Here is a 23,653-nt window from a genome sequence, read left to right on the forward strand (position 1 = left end):
AGCTACAAAGACGCAATAAATACCGAAACAAAATTGCTTCGACCAGCCCTACAAAAAAAGGGTCTTACTCTTGACTGGTCTGTTAGCTGGTTTTAGAGAGGTTTTGGACCCTTTTTTTTGGTCCCAGACTGACCAGCCAAGCCAGCTGGGTTTTGCAGAAGTTTTTTAGACCAGCTTGAATTCCCTGATGGTCTTCACTGGTTTTCTGGGTTTCTCCTGACCATTTCCTCTGCTCTTTCTCCATCTCAAAAATAGACTTTCAGCTACATCGCTCTGCTCTCACTTAACAGAATCCTCCAGTCACGCCTCCCCCGACAAGCGTCCCAGAGACCACCATAAATCCCTCATTTATACTGCAGGAAAGCGCATCTCTGACTCCCAGACCCTTAATAAACTGGAAGGGAATGAGGATTTATAGCTGCATCGATTTGAACCCAAGTACAGTTCTGCGGGTTTAACTAAACGTACTGAATCACTGTTTAGTACAGGACGCCACCTCAACAACGGTCCACTGCTGCTGCAGGACATCTACAAACACCAGTCTTCAAGAATTCTCATCCGTCATAGATTTCCAGCTTGTTTATAGACATGTGATCAATGTATGTTGAAAATAACCCGCCATTTTTTCATGTTTGCTCTGCAGTCTGCACCTGTCTGAAAAATACAAATCATACTTTTTCATAAAACACACTTATTAATTACTCTTAGAAACCACAATTTATGAAATTGCAGTGAAATCATATATGTGCGTTTATGAAAAGTCTTATACAAATAAGCCGAATTGAACTGAACATGGGATTTTCCACACACACGACTCAACACACTAACCCACACTGCTGTGAAATGTGGAGCTGCATTGCGACTGCTTTCTTCAGCACAAGCACTTAATTACAAAGGGGGAGACCGACTGAGAGAGAGCGAGAGAGAGAGAGAGAGAGAGAGAGAGAGAAAATGAGGCCAGAAAAAGATGGACAATGCATGCAAAATGCAGTCAAACACTAGCAATATCACAAAACATAAGCAGCTAGAAACCAATCGATCATTGACATGATCGGATGTTAATAAGTGAGTGAGACGACAGTAAACGGGAAGAACTTCAGCTCGTGTCACTGTCTGTCTGTCTGTCTGTCTGTCTGTCTGTCTGTCACCTTCAGTGCTGCAGGATTGCAGACTGCAGACATGCAACACCGCACCAATGCAACACACACACACACACACACACACACACACACACACACACACACACACACACACACACACACACACACACATACATGTGCTGCCCTCTACAGGTTAAACGGAGACACTGCAGGCTGCTGATAAAATGGACTCGACATCCCACAATCCTTCACAAGTTGAGTGAATTAGCATATTCTTAATGCTAAATTAATCCTAAAAATATTTCAGTGTTGACTCATTGTCAGACATCATGGACTCCAACCTTAATTATGAAACATGTATACATATACAGTGGCAAATATACATTACAAAACAATATAAGTTCAGATACACATACGTTTTAAAAAAAAAAGACCCCAGGCCAGTTCCTAACATTTTAGCAATGTTTTTAACTCAAGCATTAGTTTGCTTAGTTTTTTATTTTTTATTATACAATAACTTGGATATTTTTACAATCATGTAGAATTAATTTATATGATGGTTTAAAGTGAATATGAATATGTTTCCTTTACTAGGTTCCGCCCCTTTGGTTATGGTTGCTAACCAAGCATGCTTCACAGAATATAAAATATGTTTATAAAGTGGTATAAATGCTGGAATATTATTATTAAATGGACTGGAATAAATTGTTGACATTGGAAAGAATTCATCTGCCATTTTTTCATATAAAAAAAATTACATAATAACATTCTGAACCAGAATCAAGGCAAATGCTTCTCAGAAAAACAAAACAAATTAAAGTGATTACAAGTGTCCTTAAAGATTGTTATGAAAATCATTTGACTGTATTTTTGGATATTTTCAATTGATAGAACTGCATATACGTATATCCAAACTCACAGATCCTCCATTAACTTACATTATACAGTGCGTGCATAATTATTATTATTAATAGTAGTTATTAGGATTGATGTGGTTTGGAATTGGTAAAATGTGCTTGGAAAAAAAGATGATCAGAATATCGACTTGCATAATTATGTACGCACGCACTGTAAAAGAGACAAAGCTTGTCTGAGAAAATGGAGGACTGGATTGGTCAGTAACATTTTAAGGCAGGGTTTAGTGAAGGTCAAATTGTAACTGTTCAAGTGAAAAATAGGCTAAATTAAATACAGTGTTATAAAGTGCTTTCTTAAAGATGCTGTAAGTCTCTGGGAGAGGCCCGTGCTTTTTTAGCCAATCAAAAACACTCTCTGCCTGTCAAGCAGCGTCTTTGGGGGCGGGGTTTTGTAGAGTTTTAGGTACACTCATGCCATGCCATAATTACCGTAAAAAACGGTCACATCCTACTAGAACTTGTAATTACAACTTGTAAACTGGGATTTTTCTGAGATTGTACCACCTCACTGCTGCAGATTCAATTTGGCATTTATAGTGTTAAAGCATAATTCCGAGTCATAAAAAATGACCAGCTCTGAATAGGACGATGTTCTCATCTCGTAGTTACGGTAATTACGACATTTCTTGAACGCAGCATTTGTTTTGTAGTGGTAAAGTCAAAGAATAGCAGTAGTGGCTGAAATGGCTTACAGCACCTTTTATTACTTTCAGCAAAGACTACAACAGACAACATCGTCAAAATAACATTACCAACAAAAGTGAAAAACTAGCACGTAATCACACTCAAGACGTGTTCTTTTTGTGTCACACGGACGAGATGAGAGGGGGACAGGGACAAATGGAGCAGTCACAATGGGAGGGTTTCTCATAAACAGCTGAAATCACTTTAAATTGACTTACAGAAGCATAGCTTATGCACAGAGAGTACCTGAGGGAGAGGGCTGTCCCTTCACCACACCATTCTTTGTTCTCTCCTCGAAGTTCATCACCTCTTTATAAATGAGCTCTGAGCCAGAGAGAGACACAGGTGCAGGGAAAGAGAGAGAAAGGATCACATTTAGAGCTAATCGACTCAAAAGCACGTTTGAAACCAACAAAAAAACAAGACTAGGGTAAAACGAACAAGTACTTATTATAAATGAACAAGTACTTGTAGATTATTAATGGCAAATCCATGTGGTAAACTGAAGGTGTCAAGTTGTTTAGATGCAGTACTATTGCTAAGAGTGTTGTTATTTACATATACCCATTGTTATACAATTTTTTTATCATTTTCATTCATTGAAATAAAGCTGAGATCTTAAGCTTATAAAACCTAATTATGTTTCCCTAGAAACTAACTGAAATAAGTTAAAGTACTAAAATTACTAAACGTGTTAAAAAGGACAACTAATTAAGTTTACAAAAGCACATAATAAAGTTACTAAAATGAAAATGAAAACTCACAATATTAAAATAAAAGCTACTTCAAAATATTAATCAATACTATATTAGTATATAAATGATATACTAAACAGACAGTAAAACCTGAAATAACCTACATTGTGGTGATCAGCCATGTCCTACAAAAAGTCATACTAAAATCAAGTTTTATTTAAAATGTAAAAATGCAACGGTCTAGTTTTACCATATAAGGATATAATCTTTTTTTATACTGGCTCAGTATAAAAACAAGTCAATGGAAAGTGGCCACCATGATAGAAAAACAACATAGTGTGTGAACAATCTACTTCTGCATCTCTTCATCTGTCTGTGTGTTCATGAAGGCCTACCTTTCCATTCATCAATGGAGTGTTCCCTCTCATCTAGCTGCTTATCATAGATCTGTGGAGGAGGCTGAGACAGAGAGAGAAAGAGGAACACATTTAATAATTACCCCAACATAATCATAAACATTGAGTGTCTTCTGAATAAACATGTCTTAAGCTTTATCATTGCTTGTCCTTAATCATGAAGACAATCCTCTAACAGTTACAAAAGTAATAATCTCATGCTTTATTCATTAGGCAGTATATGTACTTATATTTAGTCTAAATATAGCACATCTGCTCCTGTAGAGTCACTTATTTGATGCAATGCTTTTCATCTTGCATAGATCTTGATCAGAAAACATATGAGGGCCAGATTTGTAATGTTAAAACATCACCAAGACAGCAACATAGTGTTTGCTCAGATCCGCGTGGAAGCCACATGTACCGGATGTGGCCCGGATCTGGGCCGACACTATGTTGCTGTCTGGGCTGGGTTAATGTTACATTACAGTGTTCATAATATAATATTACACGTGTCTATTCAATTATTTTGTTAGAATATTTTTGTAATTAGTAATATTTGCACAAAAAATAACATGAACACTGTAATGTAATGTGTTTATCACCATTTGCACATGCAGCTGACATGTTCAACGGTAAGAACTTAGTAAATAAGGACCAAACACCACCATTAGTAGGACAGAAAAGTCCGCAGTAAGGTTTAGGATAAAGACAGAGACATGAGAGAGGCTAGTGAGCAGACTAACTAGACTGCATTTTAGGGCATCATGGACACATTTGAGCAATACAATCAATCCTCAGCAACATTTTCAGGCATCCACATGCGATTCATTTCAAATGCCCCTGTGTTGCTGACAAAAATGCAGTCTAGGTAGGCAGCTCGCTAGGTTTTGTGACAAGCCAGATAGTTAAAGAAAGATATAAACAGAAAGAGAGAGATTAAAATGGCACTGAAAGGATCATTATGGGGAAACAGGTTTACTTAAAGCACAATGCACCTGCATTATTAGTTTACAGTATATCAGTTGTTTATTTATTTCACAAAACCCACAAGTGAGTTAATTTAACTACGTCTAAAGGCTACGTCTACACTAATCCAGATACATAAACAAAATTCTCTGTTATGACCTTCCGTCCACGAGATGGTGTTTTTGTCTGAGCTTCTTAAAGACGCTCTCTGAATTGGAAACATTTGAAAACGCAGTTTTCGCGTTGTACTGTGAAAACGGAGGAATTTAAAAACAATGATGCATGTTGAAGCGATAAATATGTTTATCCCAATGTGCCACGCGCATCCTGAAAAGTGAAGCCAAAACGTTTCGATCGCCCCCTGGTGGCTGGCTGCAGTATAGGACATTAACCCCGCCCTCTCTATGTAACCGAATGGGACGTAAGCCAAACTAACAAATCCAATTAAACTTTACACTATTTTTTTATACACAAAAATGAATAATTGTAGGTTTGACATTAACTTTAAAAATTCTATTCTATTCTATTCTTTAAATGTTATCTGAATACAGAATTTAAACTCATCTCTTAGCTACATTCTACAAGATTAGTACACAATACAGACACATACAAATACAGATATTCATACCCTATACACACACTGTGCAAATTTCAAATCTTATTATGTTTTTGAGTTTTAGACATTGAAGTGTGTAACAAAGAGATCGGTGTGTGAGTGATTTGAGATGAGGAGGTTTCCTAAGTGTGGAATGGTCTTTATTTACCATAGATATCTGCTGATTCCTGGCCTTCATCAGAGAAAGAGAAACACCAGAGAGAAGGAGAAAAGAATCACACTAATCATAATGATGCTTCATGGGTTATTAAAACAAACTATTTGCTAATGAATGTCAGATTTTCTATCATTTTGACCATATTAGTATTTCCGTTTCATATTTCGATCAACAGAAAATGTACGTTCACATAAAATGGCAACTGCTAACAGCTATACACAATAAATTTTAGCTAGTATTGTATTACATATTTATCTCTGCAGCTTTGTACTTTGTGTTAAACAAGAAAACCAGGGCCGGTGTGTCATTGAAACCCCTTTGAAACGGTACAGATGCGCACTTTAGACAAGAACAAGCTGTTTGTCAAAAGGGGACGTGTGAATAAAATCAGAGTCAAATTCTTATTGAATGTTTAGAAATCTTCATCAAAGAACAGGACAACCTTGTGGTATTTTTACTCCTTTCCTGTGTCCTCTCAGACTGATGAAGGTCCCCAGAATCAACCGCCAATAACAAATGCAACATGATAAAGTAAACCTAGCTAATAATCTAAAACTATTGAGTGAGGATCTAAACGATCTGTATAATATAATATAATATAATATAATATAATATAATATAATATAATATAATATAATATAATATAATATAATATAATATAATATAATATTTTCAGCAAATCAACTAAATATGATGATCAATATTACTCATTATATGACAAAATTACATTCTTTTAGCCTGAATATTTTTTTCAGCACACAAAAACAATACATTTTTTAAATAAATAAATTAAATTAAATTAGTCAATCACTACATGCAGGCTTTAAAAAAAAAAAAACATGTAAAAACCTCATGAATTCGATATTTCAGACTTGGTACAAATGCATGCAATTGTTTAAAAAAATCATTTTGTTGGTGTAACAATGTAGTGAGTTTAATTCATAATATTTTATAAATAATAAACAATATATAATGTGAGTGAATGAGTTAATAATTGAGTGAGTGAGTGAGTGAGTGAGTGAGTGAGTGAGTGAGTGAGTGAGTAAATGAATGAGTGAGTGAATGAATGAGAGAGTGAGTGAATGAATGAGTGAGTGAGTGAATGAGTGAGTGAATGGGTAAATGAATGAATGATTAAATGAATGAGTGAGTGAATTATGAAATGAATGAATAAGTAAATAGTGAATAAGGGAATTAATTAATTAATGAATGAGTGAATGAATGAATGAATGAATGAATGAATGAATGAATGAATGAATGAATGAACGAACGAACGAGTGAACAAATTAGTGAGTGAGTGAATTAATGAGAGAATCAGTGGATGAATGAAAGAATTAGTGAATGAGTGATTAAGTGAGTAAATGAGTGAATGAATGAATGATCTGAATAAATTCAAGAAGTTAATTTAATTTTAAAATCTTTCCGTACAATTTCTTTATACTGAAAATTCAGACTGAATAGGTCTTATGTCTGTGATGATATATCACATTGATTTGTGCATATTTATAGTGTTGTGTGTTGTATAAAAATAAATTGTAGATTTTTTTTTCCTTCTCCAATTCTACCCAATCATGTGAGTGATGGAGGATACCATGATTGGTCAGAGTGGTCCAACCATGTAAAAAAAAAAAAAGGTCAGATGAATCAAAATGCTGAATATGGCCAAACTTTAGCACAGACCTGAGTCTATAAAAGCTGTGTCCAGTGTTTAATGAGCTAGCAGTAGTGTGGAATAAACAGGTGACAGATGGCCCTAAGCGCACTGATCGATAGTGCTGAGAGAATTAGGAGACTGTACTCACTGCCTCCACCTCGGCCGGGTCGTACCACACATTGATGTAGGGGTGCTGGAGGGCCTCGTCCACTGATATCCGCTTAGCGGGATCAATGATCAACATCTTAGACAGCAGGTCTCTGGCCTGACTCGCTGTAAAACAAATGACAACAGAGTGGAGAAATCTTTACATCATTAAAATGAGGGCATTCCACACAATATAGCTAATGTTATTAGAGCTCATTTATTAAGTAAACAGAGTTATTGTTGATTTCAGATGTTCGAGGAATACAGTGCAAACATCTCACAAATCAGACACCACAATATCTATATTTCATCCTCTATTTGTTTGTTCATTCACAAGGGCACTAAAACATCACTCTCTTTTCTTGCTCTTCTTTCCTCGTGCTCTCACCTTTCCTTCCCTCTCTTCCTCTCCACCTCTGTACGCTCCCTCATTCCCTCACTTTCTTGCTCTATAAATAGCTGGGTAAAGTCAGACCCTTTCTCTCTCCTCTCACAGCATCATCTCATCTCTCCCTTCTCCCTCTTCTCTCTGCCACCGGCTGGACCACTTCAAAATGGCCGACACTGATTTCTGCAGATCTGTATGGCTGACTCTCACTCTCTGTGATTCGCTCCACACCTCTTCCTTTCAATCTCTCATGTAAATGTGTTTTACATTTATATTGGCTAAGTGTTTGCAGACTATAAAGTCAAACTGAAATGCAATGGAAAACAAATAGTCAAAAAAGTTAAACTGAAAAAGAAGAAAAAAATGAAGAAATGAAATGAAGTAAATGACACAATAAAATGAAATACAATGACAAAATAAAATAATGTATAAAATGAAACTGAAATGCAAACTGAACTCACAAATATACAAAAATGTAATGCACAAAAGGAACAGAATTAAACAAACAACAAAATGATGACAAAATGAAATACAATGAAAAAATGGAATAAAATAATAAAATGATATACATAAAATGAAATGAAACAAAATTATAATGAAATACATTGACAAAATAAAATAACAAATATAAAATATAAAATAAAATAATACATAAAATGAAACTGAACTCTGAACTGAACTCACAAATAGACAATTAAATGAACAAAAGCAACAGAATTAAACTAAATTCTGAGTTTAGTTAAATAAAACAAATATAAAATGACATAAACTGGCGACAAAATAAAATGATGACATAAAATAAAATGACATAAAATGACAAAATAAAACAAAATGACAAATAAAATATAACTGAATAATATAATATAATATAATAAATATAATATAATATAATATAATATAATAAATATAATATAATATAATATAATATAATATAATATAATATAATATAATATAATATAATATAATATAATATAATATAATATAATATGGTGGTTGCTCACAGCACAGCCCATATTGGATGCCTTCCTTATCTCACTCACACAGAACAGTTCATGGAGCCTCAACTAATAGGCTGATGAGTCAAATTAGGGAGTCATCAAAAATATGCAGTGCAATGTTATACAAGGCCTGGAATTAAAGGTGCTCTAAGCGATGTCACACGTTTTTTAGGCTGACTTTTTTTTTTTGTCACATCCAGCAAACATCTCCTCACTATCCGCTAGCTGCCTGTCCCCTGAACACACTGTAAACTCAACAACAAACTGGCCCAACCTGGACACAAATCATAACAAAGAGTGTTCCAGCCAATAACCGACAAGAATGATTTGGGGGTGGGGGGTTTGTGTGCGTGCACATGAAGGGGGGTGTGGGGAGTGGAGGAGAGAGAAGCATGAAGAGGGAAGCTAGCTAGAGGAGAGATATCCTAGACAACGACTAACGTTAGAATTATATTCTCTTGAATTTTGATATGGCCGACACACGACCAAAGAGACGACGTTCCGATGAAAAAATAGCAAAGAAGAGGGGAAATGAGAAGGAACGCGTGAAGTCCCGAATTTACATCGGAAAAGCCTGTTTCAGGAAGCACGGAAGGGAGGGGGAGGGGACGGGATGAGGAGGAGGGAGGGTCGAGCTAGCCTCCGTTTTGTTTGACAATACTTCGAACGTCAGCAAGAAGTGACGTCACCCAACATCGCTTAGAGCACCTTTAAGTGTGTGTTGAACCCTCTTTCCCATCACACTGACAGACGGAGCCTTTAGCTGCTGTACCTGACGGCAGGTTCAGAAACACACTCATATCTGTTAGTCTCACACACACACACCATTTACAATCACAGACACCACTGAGTCTAATCAGCAGTGCCTTACACTCCTCTTTGTTTCCCACACATAGAACATTCAGCATCTGACTGTGATGTGACGTCTGTTCACCGGGAATAAACTCAACCACGCAATTTCATATCAAAAGCTCACGATTCTCCTCTGCTATCCCCTGAAGAACAACAGGAGCTCCGAGAACAATTTATAAAACGTCTCTCAATTTTGCAAATGGGAAGGAAATTGCTGCCTGATTCTCCCAGGCAAACCATTAAAATAACACGCATACAAATACAAAGAGAGATGAATCAAACCTTCACCTCCGTTGATTATTTATTTAACTATCCAGGTAGTATTGTTGAGTAAACCTCACAAAGAAATGGCTTATAAGTGTACTTTACAATAAAACAAATACTTTTTTTTAAATTGTATTAATTTTTTTGAATTCCAAATAACATGTTTGCAACTAAATGTGCACAAATTCTCACTTACCTTTGAGTTTGTTGTGCTCCGAGTCTGCAGGGAAGAGGCAATCAGGGAAGAGTTTGGGGAAGGTCAGGCCAGCATATTTTGGCCTGTTCTCCACGTAGTTACGCACCGTCGGCTGCAGTTTCTTCATGAACTCAGGAGAGGGCGTGCCGAGCTGCTCTATAACCTTATTCCATTGGTCGATGTCTGAATGAGGGTGGAGTCATGGAAAAAAAAACGCCTACGTACACTCCTCACCGCTCAGGTTATGCATTAGAGTGTGTGATATTTCACTTTTAAATGGAGTATAAAATGAAGATAACTACATAATGTGGTTATTCTAACATGATTACACAAGGCAAACATAAAAGCAAGTGCCGTGAGCCTAATAATGCCATCGGTAATACAATAAAGTTTGATTACACTTCCTCTCCAGTATAATAAAAGCTAAATCAGTGAAGGTTAAAACACCCAGAGGGCTCCTATTTAGGCCTTGAGTGTGAAATTTGTAGTACATAAATGGAAAAGAAACCAAATCAGTACACACAAGATAAGAGAATGATACTGATGATACTTGAATTAAACCAACAACTGAGTCATTACAATTAAGATAATCTCATAAGACTCATAAGATGGACCTCTCACTCTTATTCCCAAGACAAAAACTAACATAAAAGCACAAACAAACAATAAGAAATGCGAATTTCTTTAGTTTCTACTGTAAATAGTTTCAGAGAACTTCAATATCATTCATGCATTAACATAAACTCAATATACAGTTTATATTGAAAATGTATTGCCCGTTATCAATAAAATTAAATCAACAAAAACAGGAATTCATGCAGGGACATTTTTTGTTAATTTCGTTGGTATTTTTTTGCCCCTGTTAAAGGTAGGGTAGGCAATTTTGTTTTGATAAACACTTTTGTTATACTGGTTAAAACTCTCTTCACATCCTGATAGCAATCAATAATAGAAGTGGTTTAAATATTAAAACGTGCATATATCGTCTGTGGGAGTCTCAGAACCAAAAGATGTTCGTCCAATCATTGCATTCGGTTCGGTCCATGTCGTAACCGTAATTTAGAGAAGGCAACCCGTGACGTTCTACTCGGAGCTGTTCGTGTCCTCAGACTCGGATTTATGTGTTTCTAAGTCAACACTGTCAACGCCAAAATGAATCTGCAGCAGTCAGGTGGTACAACTAAGAGCTCTTTAAGTTGTTTACATTCATTTTTATTGGGATCTTATGCTTTGAAAGCTAGCTTGCTAGTGCTAGCCTATCCAAAATTGCCTATCCTACCTTTAATTTCTGACCTCAATCTATAATTACATGCTTGAGGCGTGAGCACTTGCTGAGTCCATGTTATCACATAATGGCCAATCAGTTCCAATCAGGGTCCCACTTGATATTAAGTGGATTTAAGTACTATGTACTTGCACTGAAATTAATCATTTGATACAATGGACTTATTGTGTACATGCATGTTTTTGCATTGTACTTATAGTTTGAAAATACCTGCATGTAATTACAACTGTAATTAATTTATGTAATTACATTTGTAATTACACTGTTGACCCTTCCCTTACACCTTAACCCACCCTTAAACCCACCCATACCACCACACCTGTCCCTTAAGGCCAATTTATACTTCTGCGTCGAGTGTACGCCGTAGTGTACGTCGTAGGCTACGCACGTAGGCGACGCCGTCGTGAGCATTTATACTTCTGCGAATGTCTGTGTTGCTCTGCAGTTACACCGCCGAAACGCTAGTTGGCGCGGGTGGGTTTTAATGTTCCACTGTGTTTACATTCCTCGCGGCTGTTTTGAGTTTAGGTTTCTACGAGCAATGGCAACTGAAGGAGTCATACAGATGGCTGTATTTCCGCACTTCTTCAAGCAATCTCTCGGTCACTTGGTCTATTTCCATGGCTCTTCACTGATCTTCGGAATTTAAAAATGGCGGGCGGGCGGTGCAGAGTGCAGAAGATCATTCCGGAAATGGTTAGTCGGAAACGCGATGCTATCCAGCCGACCAATCACAGATCTTGCGGTCCGCGTCGCCGCGACGCGTAGTTACATTTTTGAGGAGGTCAGGGTACGGCGAAGGGTACGACGTACAGTATGGTACACGTCAATGCGTATGCTACGCCGTACCTTCTACGCGCACCCGACGCAGAAGTATAAATTGGCCTTTACTGTCCCTAACCTTACCCGCATCACACCTCAATAGCAGCAAAAGTGTTTTAAAATACAACCTGAACACAATAAGTACATTGTACTTATTTTTCGATGTAAGTACTTAAAGCCACTTAATATAAAGTGATAACAATTTGGGTCTATTAAATTATTTAATTTTTAATTACATCACCAAAAGTTTTTAATGTTTTTGAAAACAGTCTCTTATGCTTAATAAGACTCCATTTATTTAATCAAAAAACAGTACAAATATTGTGAAATTGTAGTATTTTAATTGTTCTCTATTTTAATCTACCGGTATTTTAAAATATAATGTATTCCTGTGATGAACAAAGCTGAATTTTCAGCATCATTGCTCCAGTCTTCAGTGTCACATGATCCTTCAGAAATCATTCTAATAATTTTTACTGTATTTTTGATCAAATAAATGCAGCCTTGGTGAGCAGAAGAGACTAGGCTACTTTTTAAAAACATAAAAAATGTAATGTATATAAAAACTGAATGTTATCGACCAGTTCAAACACGTCTTACTTAATAAATCTGAACAGAACTCTTGTTACAAAATGACATTTCTCTCAGCAATCTCTTCATTGGTGTCATTATCACAGAGGTGTAGTGGTGGGAAATTAGGGCAGAGAGAGAGACTGCTGGAATTCAACGGTCTTGATTATTGGCGTTTACAGCATATAGGTCTGATCTGGCCAGAGTGAATGGATCCTGAAGACGTTAAGAGCCGTCTGTATGGGTGCTAAGCAACAGAGGGGGGAACTGGATGTTGTCATGGTAGCCCAGTTAGCCTTGGGGAGTCACATGACTGTTTTTGCTCCCCAGGCTTCCCATGATTCCCACAAAGGGGGGTCCTGGTTCAAAGGACCACATTACATCATCCAAAGGGAACAACACCCCCCACCCCACCCAAAACACAAAGCCAGACCCATATCTCTCTCCCTCTATCTTGCAATCACGTTTAAGGAAGCCAAACAAACAATAACGGCTGCCTGGCGGCTTACTTTCTCCAAATAGCTTCCAAAATCAGGTTAAATGGTGAGTCTAATAAAAGACAGGTTTGTTTCTATCAAATTCCTGTGTTATAGGAGTTTTCTAGAATCTTCCAATATTATCTACTAATATATATATATATATATATATATATATATATATATATATATATATATATATATATATATATATATATATATATATATATATACATATTTGGCAAGTTAAATATGAAAGAAGACAGCAGTGAGGAGTGGAGAACAGACAGAAGGGAAGGATACGATCTGTCCCTGGAAACAGCACTGTTCCTCTTATAACTTCCCCAAAGATACAGCCTACAGACCACATGTCCACTACAACACACACATACACATACGCAGCATACTATCAGACACTCAACATAACAGAAAATGACATGCATACTATATTTTCATATAATAACTCTTTTCTAAAACTTGGTTTAGAGTACTACATAAGAAACACAGATGCTTGACTGAATTGATTCCAATTGAGTTTATTGCTATAGGATAACTCTTTTGATTCATGCTTTCACAAAGCTGGGTGCAATGCATTCTGGAATAGCCTATTTGGTGATAAATGAATTCAAACCTGCCATTGAATTTTGCCGAAAGAAGGTATTTTACAAGGCATTTTAATTAGGTCTTTCACCTATGATGCTTTGAAATGCTTTAAACAGATTTATAAAGAGTACTGACAGAGTAAATGTGACAATATTTAAAATATTATCCATCAATGACTCCATTTTGTTCAAAATCTTACTTCACTTATGAACTCACTCAGGTTGAGTAGGATAATATAATCTTTCATATTCATGCATTAAATATTCTAATTTATTATTAAACGAGGAGATCAGAGACGTCTATGTTACGAATCTAAAAGAGGTTAAAAGAATTTGATACAGGAAAAGAATCAAGGGCATATTTTTTTCCAAAGATATGAAGATGAAGAGAAGGCGCAAAGGTAAAGGGGTCCTATTATGCTTTTTTATATTTTTTACTTTCTATAGTGTGTAATGGTGCTGTTGAACCATGAAAAAGGTCTGCAAAGTTGCAAAGCACAAAGTTCTCTACAAAGAGAGTTATTCTCTATATCAGTGCGCAATGTTTCTGCTCCCTGAAACGCCTCCATTGTAGTCTTGAGTTTTCTTCCAAGAACGAACACATTATAATATTCCTCATTTCAATGATTCCCTCATTAGGCATACGCAAAAAAAGGGTCAAGGCCTGGTTGAGTTGAGTTGAGTTAGTAGTGTGTTGAAACTCGAAGCTGTTGACCAATCACAACACACTGGTCCAGCTGGCCAATCAGAGCACATTACACTTTTCCGAAGGAGGGGCTTTATAGAGACAGGAACTAAACAGAGGTACGTTTCCCAAAAGCATCGTTAGCCAACTATGGTCTCAAGCTCCATTGAATTGTGTTGGTAACGATGGAACTTGCGACCAGATTTGGCTTCGGGAAACACACCCTAGAGTGTGTTACTGACTGACAGGGAAGAGAGGTGATGCTATAATGTAAAATATGTGAAAAATTATGTGTTTTTTTGTTGTTACATTTCAGTAGTCCCCAAAAACAAAATCAAGACTTTGAAAAAGAAGCATAATAGATCCCCATTAAATCCAACCAAAATGAAAATGTTAAATACTTTAAATTTAAGTGCTTTACACACGGTTTTACAGACAAGGCTTAAGCTAGTCCCAGACTAAAATGCACGTTTGAGCTGTTTTAACTGAAAGCAACTTGCACTGTCATATCTTAAAATATGTCAGAGCTATTGTTTTGTCTGAAGATGCACACCAGTAATGTTTTCTTCTAATGCACATTTATTTTATAAAAGCTACTTAAATGTCCTAATTGAACTAAGGCCTAATCCTGGCTTAATCTAAACCTTGTCTGTGAAACCAGGCCTTTGTGTTTCAGGCTTTGGTAAAGTAGACCCTGTAGACGTTGACTATGGTAAGAGGTATCGATGAGACAGCACAGCAAAGAAGTTCATTCAGGCATGTGTTAATGAGTTGTTAAAAAGACCCAAATAAGCTGAGCTTGGTCTATGAGATCAATACCTTAATTGCAGTTTGGAGAGCAGAAAACAAGCACTGTTCTCCTGCAATTCAACTATAACTACAATTTAACTCTCCAGGATCCATAGCAGCAGAAAGAGAAATCACTAAATAAATGAATAGTTCGCCGTAATGAGTGACTGAAGAGGAAGACTGTCTCATTATTTCACTAGTTTCACTCGCTCTCTAATCGCCAATTAAGCAAGAATCTCTTCCCATTAAGGGACGAATAACTATTGCGGAGAGGAGAGATGCCAGGCCTCCACATCCAACAATGATCCCACAACACCCTAATGAACAAAATCTTCAATATGCATCTGGGATTTCAGGGATTGGGAGAAGGTACAAGTGTCACAAAGTGAGAAAAAGAGATTTAAACAGCATTTGGATATTTAAGCTAAACCTAAAATAAGAAAACCTGAGTAAAACCTGCAGGTTAGGAGAACTACAGCCTTAGTTGATTAGTTATGCCTGAACAGATGAACACTGGTCCAGTCAGGTCGAGTCTCATGTGGACCACAAAATGTTTAAGTTATATTAAGATCAATACAGAATGATTACGCTTGATAAAACTGATGTTTTCACCAATAATTCCTTATTGGCTAGTCAAATCAAGCCAGTTTGGACCTATTCATGAAGGATACAATCCCTGCCGGGGAATAGGATTTTGTGGCGCACCATTTCTCCCATGATGCAACCAACTGACCAAATATCCACTGCAGGCACACACAGAAGCAGGAAAGAGAGCAAAGGAAAGAAAAAGATAGGTTAGCGTTAGCAAAAACAGTCATCAGTGATGGAGAGAGAAAGACCTATGTGAGCTGGATCACTCCCGCTAATTATGTCTGCCACACATGTAATTAGACAAACGATTACTCAACAACTGCTCAGATCAAAGTTGGAGTTGGGGACAGACCTCAGGGAGGACCGTTTGTGGCAGGAAATCCATAGCCTGACCTCTCTCTTTTTCTCTCAAACTCTAAACATACACACTAATATTTGAGTCTTTAGTGTATTAATGAGTGTTCAAGCAGTGGGGAATCTGTTAGTATTTCAGTAAATTAACAGAAGGTTAGCAAGAAATCGAAGTAACTAAATAACTAAACTAAAGTAATTTTCCCAATCTCAAACGTAAAAATCGACAGTAACATTTATTTTTACCCAACTGTGCTGCTCGCTTTAACACATACTTTGCAGTGTCAACAATACATAAATATCGTCATTTAACACAAACTCTTTCTTTGCTGTGTTCCTGTATTTCCTACTGAAACAGAAAGTCTTCCTGGGAAGTTCGTGTTTATGAGTTTGGAAGTCGTAATTACGACGTCAGGTGCGTTTAATTTACTTTGGTCGGAGCAAGATGGCGATTTACCTCCTCTACAAAAATTCAGCAAGATTTCTAAACTCAACAGTACTTCTACAAAATCTTGAATAAAGAATGTTCATCACTTTGTTTTTGCTTCATATTTTTATTAAATTTATTAAGGTGCTATGAATTGAATCATTAAATGAATCATCTATCATAATTGAACAATCTTGTTTTGCGCACACAACTTAGTTTTATTGTAAATACAAATTTTCATTGATTTGAACAAATTTACCATCAATACAGACGTTGCATTCAATATATTTTCTCACGAACACGCTCTCAATTTGGAAACTCTGTGCTTTAAGAAAGTTCAGAGTTCCCCAATCATAATTACGACTTTGTAGTGACGTTCATGTTCGGTCATTCATGCGAAACAACCATATTTACTTTCAAAATGAAAACTCTCTTAAATACGCAGAGTAGTGAGGTCATGTGACCACAACATAGCATACTTCCGTTTGCATAAAACATACTGCTTCACACTTACTAAAATACTAAAATCTTTTGCAGACATGGACTAAAAGACACACTCCAATTCTACAAAACCCAAGATCGTAGTGTTATTTGAAAGTGTTGCAGCCCTGTGATTGGTTTACCGTTCTCCTTGTAGCCCATGCCCAGGATGACCTCCGGGGCCCTGTAGTACCGCGTCACCACGTAGGGCGTCATCATAAAGCTAGTGCCGGCGGTTCTCGCCAACCCAAAGTCCAAGATCTTCAGCGTACAGTCGGATTTCACCACAATATTGCTAGGTTTCAGATCCTTAAAGAGGAATATGTGTCATGGTGAGTTGATGACAAGATTTTTTGTTAGGAGTTTAGATTTGATTGATTATTTAAATGGATCCTTCCAACCCGGAATGAATTTTGGTTAAATAAATTCATAATTTATCGATCCTGAGGTGTGTATACATGTCTCTCACCCTGTGAATGATGCCGGCTGAGTGCAGGTGTTTGATTCCACACAACATCTGGTACAGCAGGTAGGACATCCTCTCGTGGTCCAGTTCCATCTGAATCACCTGGCAAAGGTTTGCGTCCATCAGCTCCATGACCAGGTAACTGGAGAAGCCAGAAAAAGTCAGGGAGAAAATGTGAATTTCACAGGCCGGACACCAGTAACAGTGACTGCCGCATTGATTCTGTCATGTTACATTGGCATGGCTTCATTCATGCCTTCTTAATGTACAAAAGAGACTTTTGTGGATCGATGTGGATCTTTATGACCTCTTATGCAGAGAAAATACTTGTTGGTTGATGACCGTCAGCAGGTCGGTGAATGAAAAAACCAACAGTCAACTGTATTCTGCTGAGTGCTCAAAAGCCATGGCTGCACATTTATGGATTAAACGTCACATTTGTAATTTATTTAGTTCCAAAACAGAGAGTTGACCTTCAGTTAATCATGTGAAGGTACACTATATATATATATTATTATTTCACTATTTTTGTGTGGTACATTTATTTTTATTACTATAAATATACTCAATACTACTAAAAGTACAAAAAACTTTATTATTAAAAAACTCACTATTTTAGTGTGGTACATTTGTTTATGTATAATATATATATAGATGCACATATATATATATATATATATATATGCAGGGGCTACAGCACCCCCTGTTTTCACAGAATTGTAAATGCAACGCATATGTTTGTTCATTAACATTTATTTATTTTTAGCATTTAGTCATTTATTTGTAATAAACACTTTTAAGTGGGCTATTTAAAATGTGTTATTTATATGTTAAATTATGTTTTTAAAACATACGTGCAGAGTGTTACGTAATATTGTGTGTGCATCGAAAGAATTTGTCCGCAGCTGCTCAAAAACAAAAAACACTGTCAGTGTTGTGTAAGGTTAGCACTAGGCAGGTTTTTTGTGTTCATTTCTATTTCCTGTCGCTGTGCAGGCTCTTTTATTGTATATGACACTGTAAACAGCCCAATAACCCTTTTCTTTAAAGGATTAATTTATGTCCCGTTGACCGGTCCATTGCATTACGAATAGAAGCAGAATCAATAAAGTCAAAAATGTGATGTGCAGTCAGGTTTGAGTGTGTGCGCTGTTTGAACGAGTGTTCTCACTGATACGCTTGTTGTGATTCGCGGAGTTTTGACGAGTTTTATAGTCTTGATATTGTTTCTTATTCAAAAGTGGTGATATATACACATACACACACACATATATATATATATATATATATATATACTGTACACACACATATATTTATATATACTGTATACATACACAATCTAAATATTGTAACTTGTTTTTTTTTTTTTTTTTGCTGGCCACAATCTAAGCAAAACATCTGAAGCTAGTTTGATTTATAATAATTTAGTCAGCATGAATTGCATGCCCCATCCATCCTAACACTCAAATCACCCGGCTTTGACATTTCATACTCAGCATATTGATCCTGCTCTAGATTAGTCCACACAGCGTGTAGAATAAATGAAGGCATGGGCGGCACTAGACTCAAGCATCGGGACCAACCAGAGAGCGTGAGCATGAACGACTGCAGGTGATAGATCACCCTCACTCTGCAACATCACAGCAGTTATACTGGGACCCTGCATGAGCTCGAACACCCCGGGGCATGCTGTAATTCACCTAAAATATCATAAATCACCCTGGCTGACTAGACTTGGAATTTCAGCAAATGTTTACATATTGCACATTATGCATGAAAAACATTTTAATTATTAAAAATGTTTATTCAAATGCAAACACTTTTAACAATAAATGTCCCCTTCCCTTTCTGATTATATATTTCTTTCCATAGGAAAGCACTTTAGTAAAAAAAAAAAAAAAAAAAAAATGCTTCAACATGGCTTATCCAATCAGATTTTAGAGCCAGAACTATTAGTTTCAGGATTGTTGTTCAAACACTACCTCCAAACAGTTTATATCCAGACTTAATTTAATAATTTATGATATTTACAGTGGAACTGAATCAACACTGAACTAACTTCAGCTGAACAATGACACATTTTTTCTTTTAGAGCTGCTGTACAGCCGAAATGACCTGTTTGCTTCATTAAATCATAACCCTGTTATCACTGGAAAGCTGCTTTAAAACAATCTTGTATAAAGCGCTATATAAATAAAGGTGGTTTGACTATAATCAGATGACTTCACGTCTGGAAAAATCCCCAAACATTACTTACACATCTTGGAATTCCTCTAAAGACTTCTGTGGTGTGAAGACATTTAATAAGCTGATGATCTGAAGGAGAAAAGAAGAGAAGAACTTTAGTGAAACATGAAATTATACAATGATACACCATTGGATTAATTATTAAAGGAATAGTTCAACAAATATAAAAAAAATCTTTTAACAAGTCTTCTTGAGTCTTATAATTGTATGACAATTAAAAAACAATATATATATATATATATCAATATCTAAAAAAATATTATATATATAAGTTATTTATTTATGTTCCACAGGATAAATAATGTATGACACAAAGGTGAGTAACCAAATGCTCCATTGGAATAATTATTAAAGGAATAGTTGACAAAGAAATTGAATTACAGTACATAGTCCTATAATTGTATGACCCTTTTTTAAAAATATTTAAATAAATATTTGTATTTATTTATTTGTTCCACAGGCTATTAATAGCACACAGGTTTCGAATGACACAAAGGTGAGTAGATAATGGCAGTACTGTCATTTCTCTGTGAACTATTGCCCAGTTATTTTTCTTGAAAGGAGGCTGAGAGATTCATAAAAGGAACGTTCAACAGTCAATAAAAGCTGAGGATGATAGAAAAAGCACATTTGTATTTCTGTCACGTCCCAGCTGTCCTTTATAACCCGAGTCTCAGAAAGAGAGACGACGAGAGAGAGAGAGAGAGAGAGAGAGAGAGAGAGAGAGAGAGAGAGAGAGAGAGAGAGGGGGATGACAGGAGATCTGGCAGGAGCATTGTGAAGTGAACTCGGTCGTCGCCAAAAAAGTGTTTCATCTGTCTCTTAACACTATCACTCCCTTTCTTTCTTACTTTGTTTTTCATCATCCAATGCCACCAATCTCCACCAAGCTCTCTCTCTCGGCCTGAGGTTTGTGTGCTGTACGTGTGTTATGTACAGTAATGCTAAATATGGCGGCCAGTAGGCACAATATCCCTGCCTTTCAGTTTAACAAACAAATCATCTTTTTAATTTCTCTAGAACATGCATGCACATCAACTAGGCCTAAACAAATGGGTCAATCCAATGGGACAACAGGTGAGAGATATTGAGCTCTGGCACTCACGTTTTTGTGATTGACACATTTCATAAGCACCAGCTCCCTGTATGCTCGCTTGGCGTGAGTCTGGTTCTGAAAGGGTCTGCTGAGTTTCTTAATGGCCACATTTCTGTCCAGGACGGCGTCATATCCAGCACTGCCAGAGAAAGAGAAGAGAAAGTAATATTAACATATGGGAAACAATAGGTGCGTCCCAATTTGCGTACTTCTGCATTATTCTATGATGTTTTGTAGTATAAATAGTGTGAGTAGTGTGTTCACACTGAAAATTCTAAATAAATAAAAAGTACACTTTAAATACCCAGATGATGCACTTAATTAACCGTAAAAACAAAGTTAGGAATGTTGGACACTTCATACAGTTTTCAAACTGTCGCAGCTTTAATTAATGACAAAATAACCTTGTAAAATTCATAAACTACACAAATGAAAATAATGAAATTCATTTAAATGTTTAATCCATTCAGAGTGGAATTCAACACAATTCCCCATCTAACCATTGGCTTAAAAGCAATATTAAAGATGCGAAGTGCTTTTTTTAATATACAGAAAATTTTTAGCTGAATTTTTTCATAATAATGAATTTTTTGCATTTTCACATTTTCACAAGGAAATATTTAACGTGTTAGGTAATGTTAGGTTTTAAGTTTTGGTTCTGTGTACATGAAATCGTCAGCACACGTCTTGTTTTCAGTTTAGTTAGAAGTAATGCCAATCACAATTCAGTATGCAAATAAATGCAAAAATGAAGACCAATCACAAATCAGTGAGCAAATATTACAATGAAATCATCAGTGTATGTTATATTTTAAATGTACAGCACACTGAACATTCTATTTATGTGAGTTAACCCTTAAATGCATGAATGTTTCGCCAATAATTTTTGGTGACCCGGATCTACATTAACAGAGACGGCTCTCTAACTGCAGCAATAGTATAGAACTCTATAAAATAAAATAAAAAAATCAAGTGTGGCTTTTAAGTCCAAAAACACTGCAGATAACCAGGTGGCCAGTGGCTCATTGTGAAATAACACATTAGTGTTCTTTAATAAGTGAAGGCTGATATTAATTGTATTTAAACCTAAAATAAAATTAAATGAGTCACAATTCAGTTTCCTGAACGAAACAGTATCTTCATTTAACAAGTATACCTGGAGGCCAAAAGGAGGCACTAAATTATATAATAAATTAGCAACAACAACAGCATTAATAAAACAGTGGGTGCCCGTCTCAGTTGTTTCCTGTCTTTCACTCTGAGAATATTTATATTGGTCAAATATTGCATTAAAACTGTCATGATAAAAACTGTCATGATGAAATTGAGGGGCGAAATGTTATATATATATATGGTTAATGCAGCAGGAGAGCTGTTGTTAAAAAGCACTATATTATTTATGACTAGACCAGGTATAGGGAGTGCTAGCAGAAGCCATCATGTTCTAAAAGCTACTGAGGTTTATGACTTAATGCTTCATCCCACAAGGCTGCACACTGGGAAAAGTCTGCTCTTTAACCATGTTGACATGCGCTGCTAAAGCTTAAAACGCCATTGTTAAAATAAAAAAACATCGAACAGGACCAGGAAATGCAGCAGTGATTGAAAAAATATTTCCTCCTGTGGCACTTCATGAAGCCACAGACAAGTTGAAAAGTTGAGAGTATGCCATGTTCTGTGGTCAAAACTGACCTTCACTGTTTTAATGCCCAATAAAACCTTTTAAAAAGCCTTGTGGGTGAATAAAATGTGTGATGTGGATTTGCTCAAGAGCGCACTCTTTTTCGGCTTTCAATGCAACCTTTTTTTAAACCTCCACTATAATTCAAAAGTCAAAACCGCATGTTTGATAATGCATGTCTGCATCTGAATAATAGTGTGAACTGGAGAACGCACAGGCCCATTGGATCTTTGATTCACCTATGGATTATTTGAGTGGACAGTCTGAGTTGTGGGGTTTGTTATACAGCAGATGGTCAAAGCAGAAGGGGGTGAGGTACATCAAAACAGGAGAAATCCTACAGTACATACAATACACATCAGGGTTATAGTTAACTAAAACTAAAACCATTAAAAAAATATATTTCATTACTTGAAATGATAAATGTAATATTCAACAATATTCACTTTATATTCAAGGGCACAAAAAACTTGATCGGTACTGCCATAATAAAAATATATTTAAAATATTAATAAAAACTGCAATAATATCTCAATGATGCTAAAATAACACAATGAAAGAAAATCTACAGAATGAGCTAAATCAAAGTAAAATCACAAAAGGAATTCCAAATGCTTTGAATATGGTACATTTTGACAAAAAATATGCAAAAAATGTAGGCAGGAAAGATATTCCCTGAGCGACAGCATGAAAGTTTCTAAAGCACTTTTTTTGGAACCGAGGACTGATGTGTCCATGGTAACGGCAGTTTCAGAGATTTTTTTTTTGGGCTAATGGCAACCATAGATACCCATTTGTGTCAAAGATGATGTCATGGCTGTCTCTCTAGGTGGTTAATGCATTGCAGTTTTGCTCTTCGAGGGCCCTGCCTACAGGCAGCTGTCACAAACCAGACACCATTTTAACTACTTTAACACAACATATTATTCTACAGCATAAGAAACAGTTCATACAAATAGAAAGACCCGACATATAACCACGACATCATATCACTCTAGTAAAATCTAAAGGAATAGTATTCTGTCATAATTTACTCACATTCACATGTATAGT

At 36.2% G+C, this 23,653-nt stretch overlaps 1 protein-coding gene across 9 annotated transcripts in view; it reads right to left on the bottom strand.

Moving 5' to 3' along the window:
* The window catches only part of mapk10 (mitogen-activated protein kinase 10), a 65,188-nt gene that overhangs the window by 5,190 nt on the left and 36,345 nt on the right, over positions 1-23,653 (bottom strand). For 4 of the 9 annotated variants that reach the window (XM_082140608.1, XM_082140614.1, XM_082140613.1 and 1 more), the window contains 10 exons: positions 20,929-21,058; positions 19,834-19,892; positions 17,580-17,718; positions 17,254-17,419; positions 15,933-16,004; positions 10,033-10,215; positions 7,336-7,460; positions 5,525-5,548; positions 3,792-3,855; positions 2,948-3,025 (listed from right to left, as the gene is read on the bottom strand). In XM_082140608.1, the coding sequence (XP_081996734.1) occupies positions 2,948-3,025; positions 3,792-3,855; positions 5,525-5,548; positions 7,336-7,460; positions 10,033-10,215; positions 15,933-16,004; positions 17,254-17,419; positions 17,580-17,718; positions 19,834-19,892; positions 20,929-21,058 (1,040 nt within the window). Of the gene's footprint in view, positions 1-2,919; positions 3,026-3,791; positions 3,856-5,524; positions 5,549-7,335; positions 7,461-10,032; positions 10,216-13,488; positions 13,561-15,932; positions 16,005-17,253; positions 17,420-17,579; positions 17,719-19,833; positions 19,893-20,928; positions 21,059-23,653 lie in introns of all 9 variants that reach the window. The other 5 variants (XM_082140615.1, XM_082140616.1, XM_082140609.1 and 2 more) reach the window with 4 other exon arrangements.

Source organism: Leuciscus leuciscus (genome assembly GCF_965113295.1).
Source record: "Leuciscus leuciscus genome assembly, chromosome: 16".
Classification (NCBI taxonomy): domain Eukaryota; kingdom Metazoa; phylum Chordata; class Actinopteri; order Cypriniformes; family Leuciscidae; genus Leuciscus; species Leuciscus leuciscus.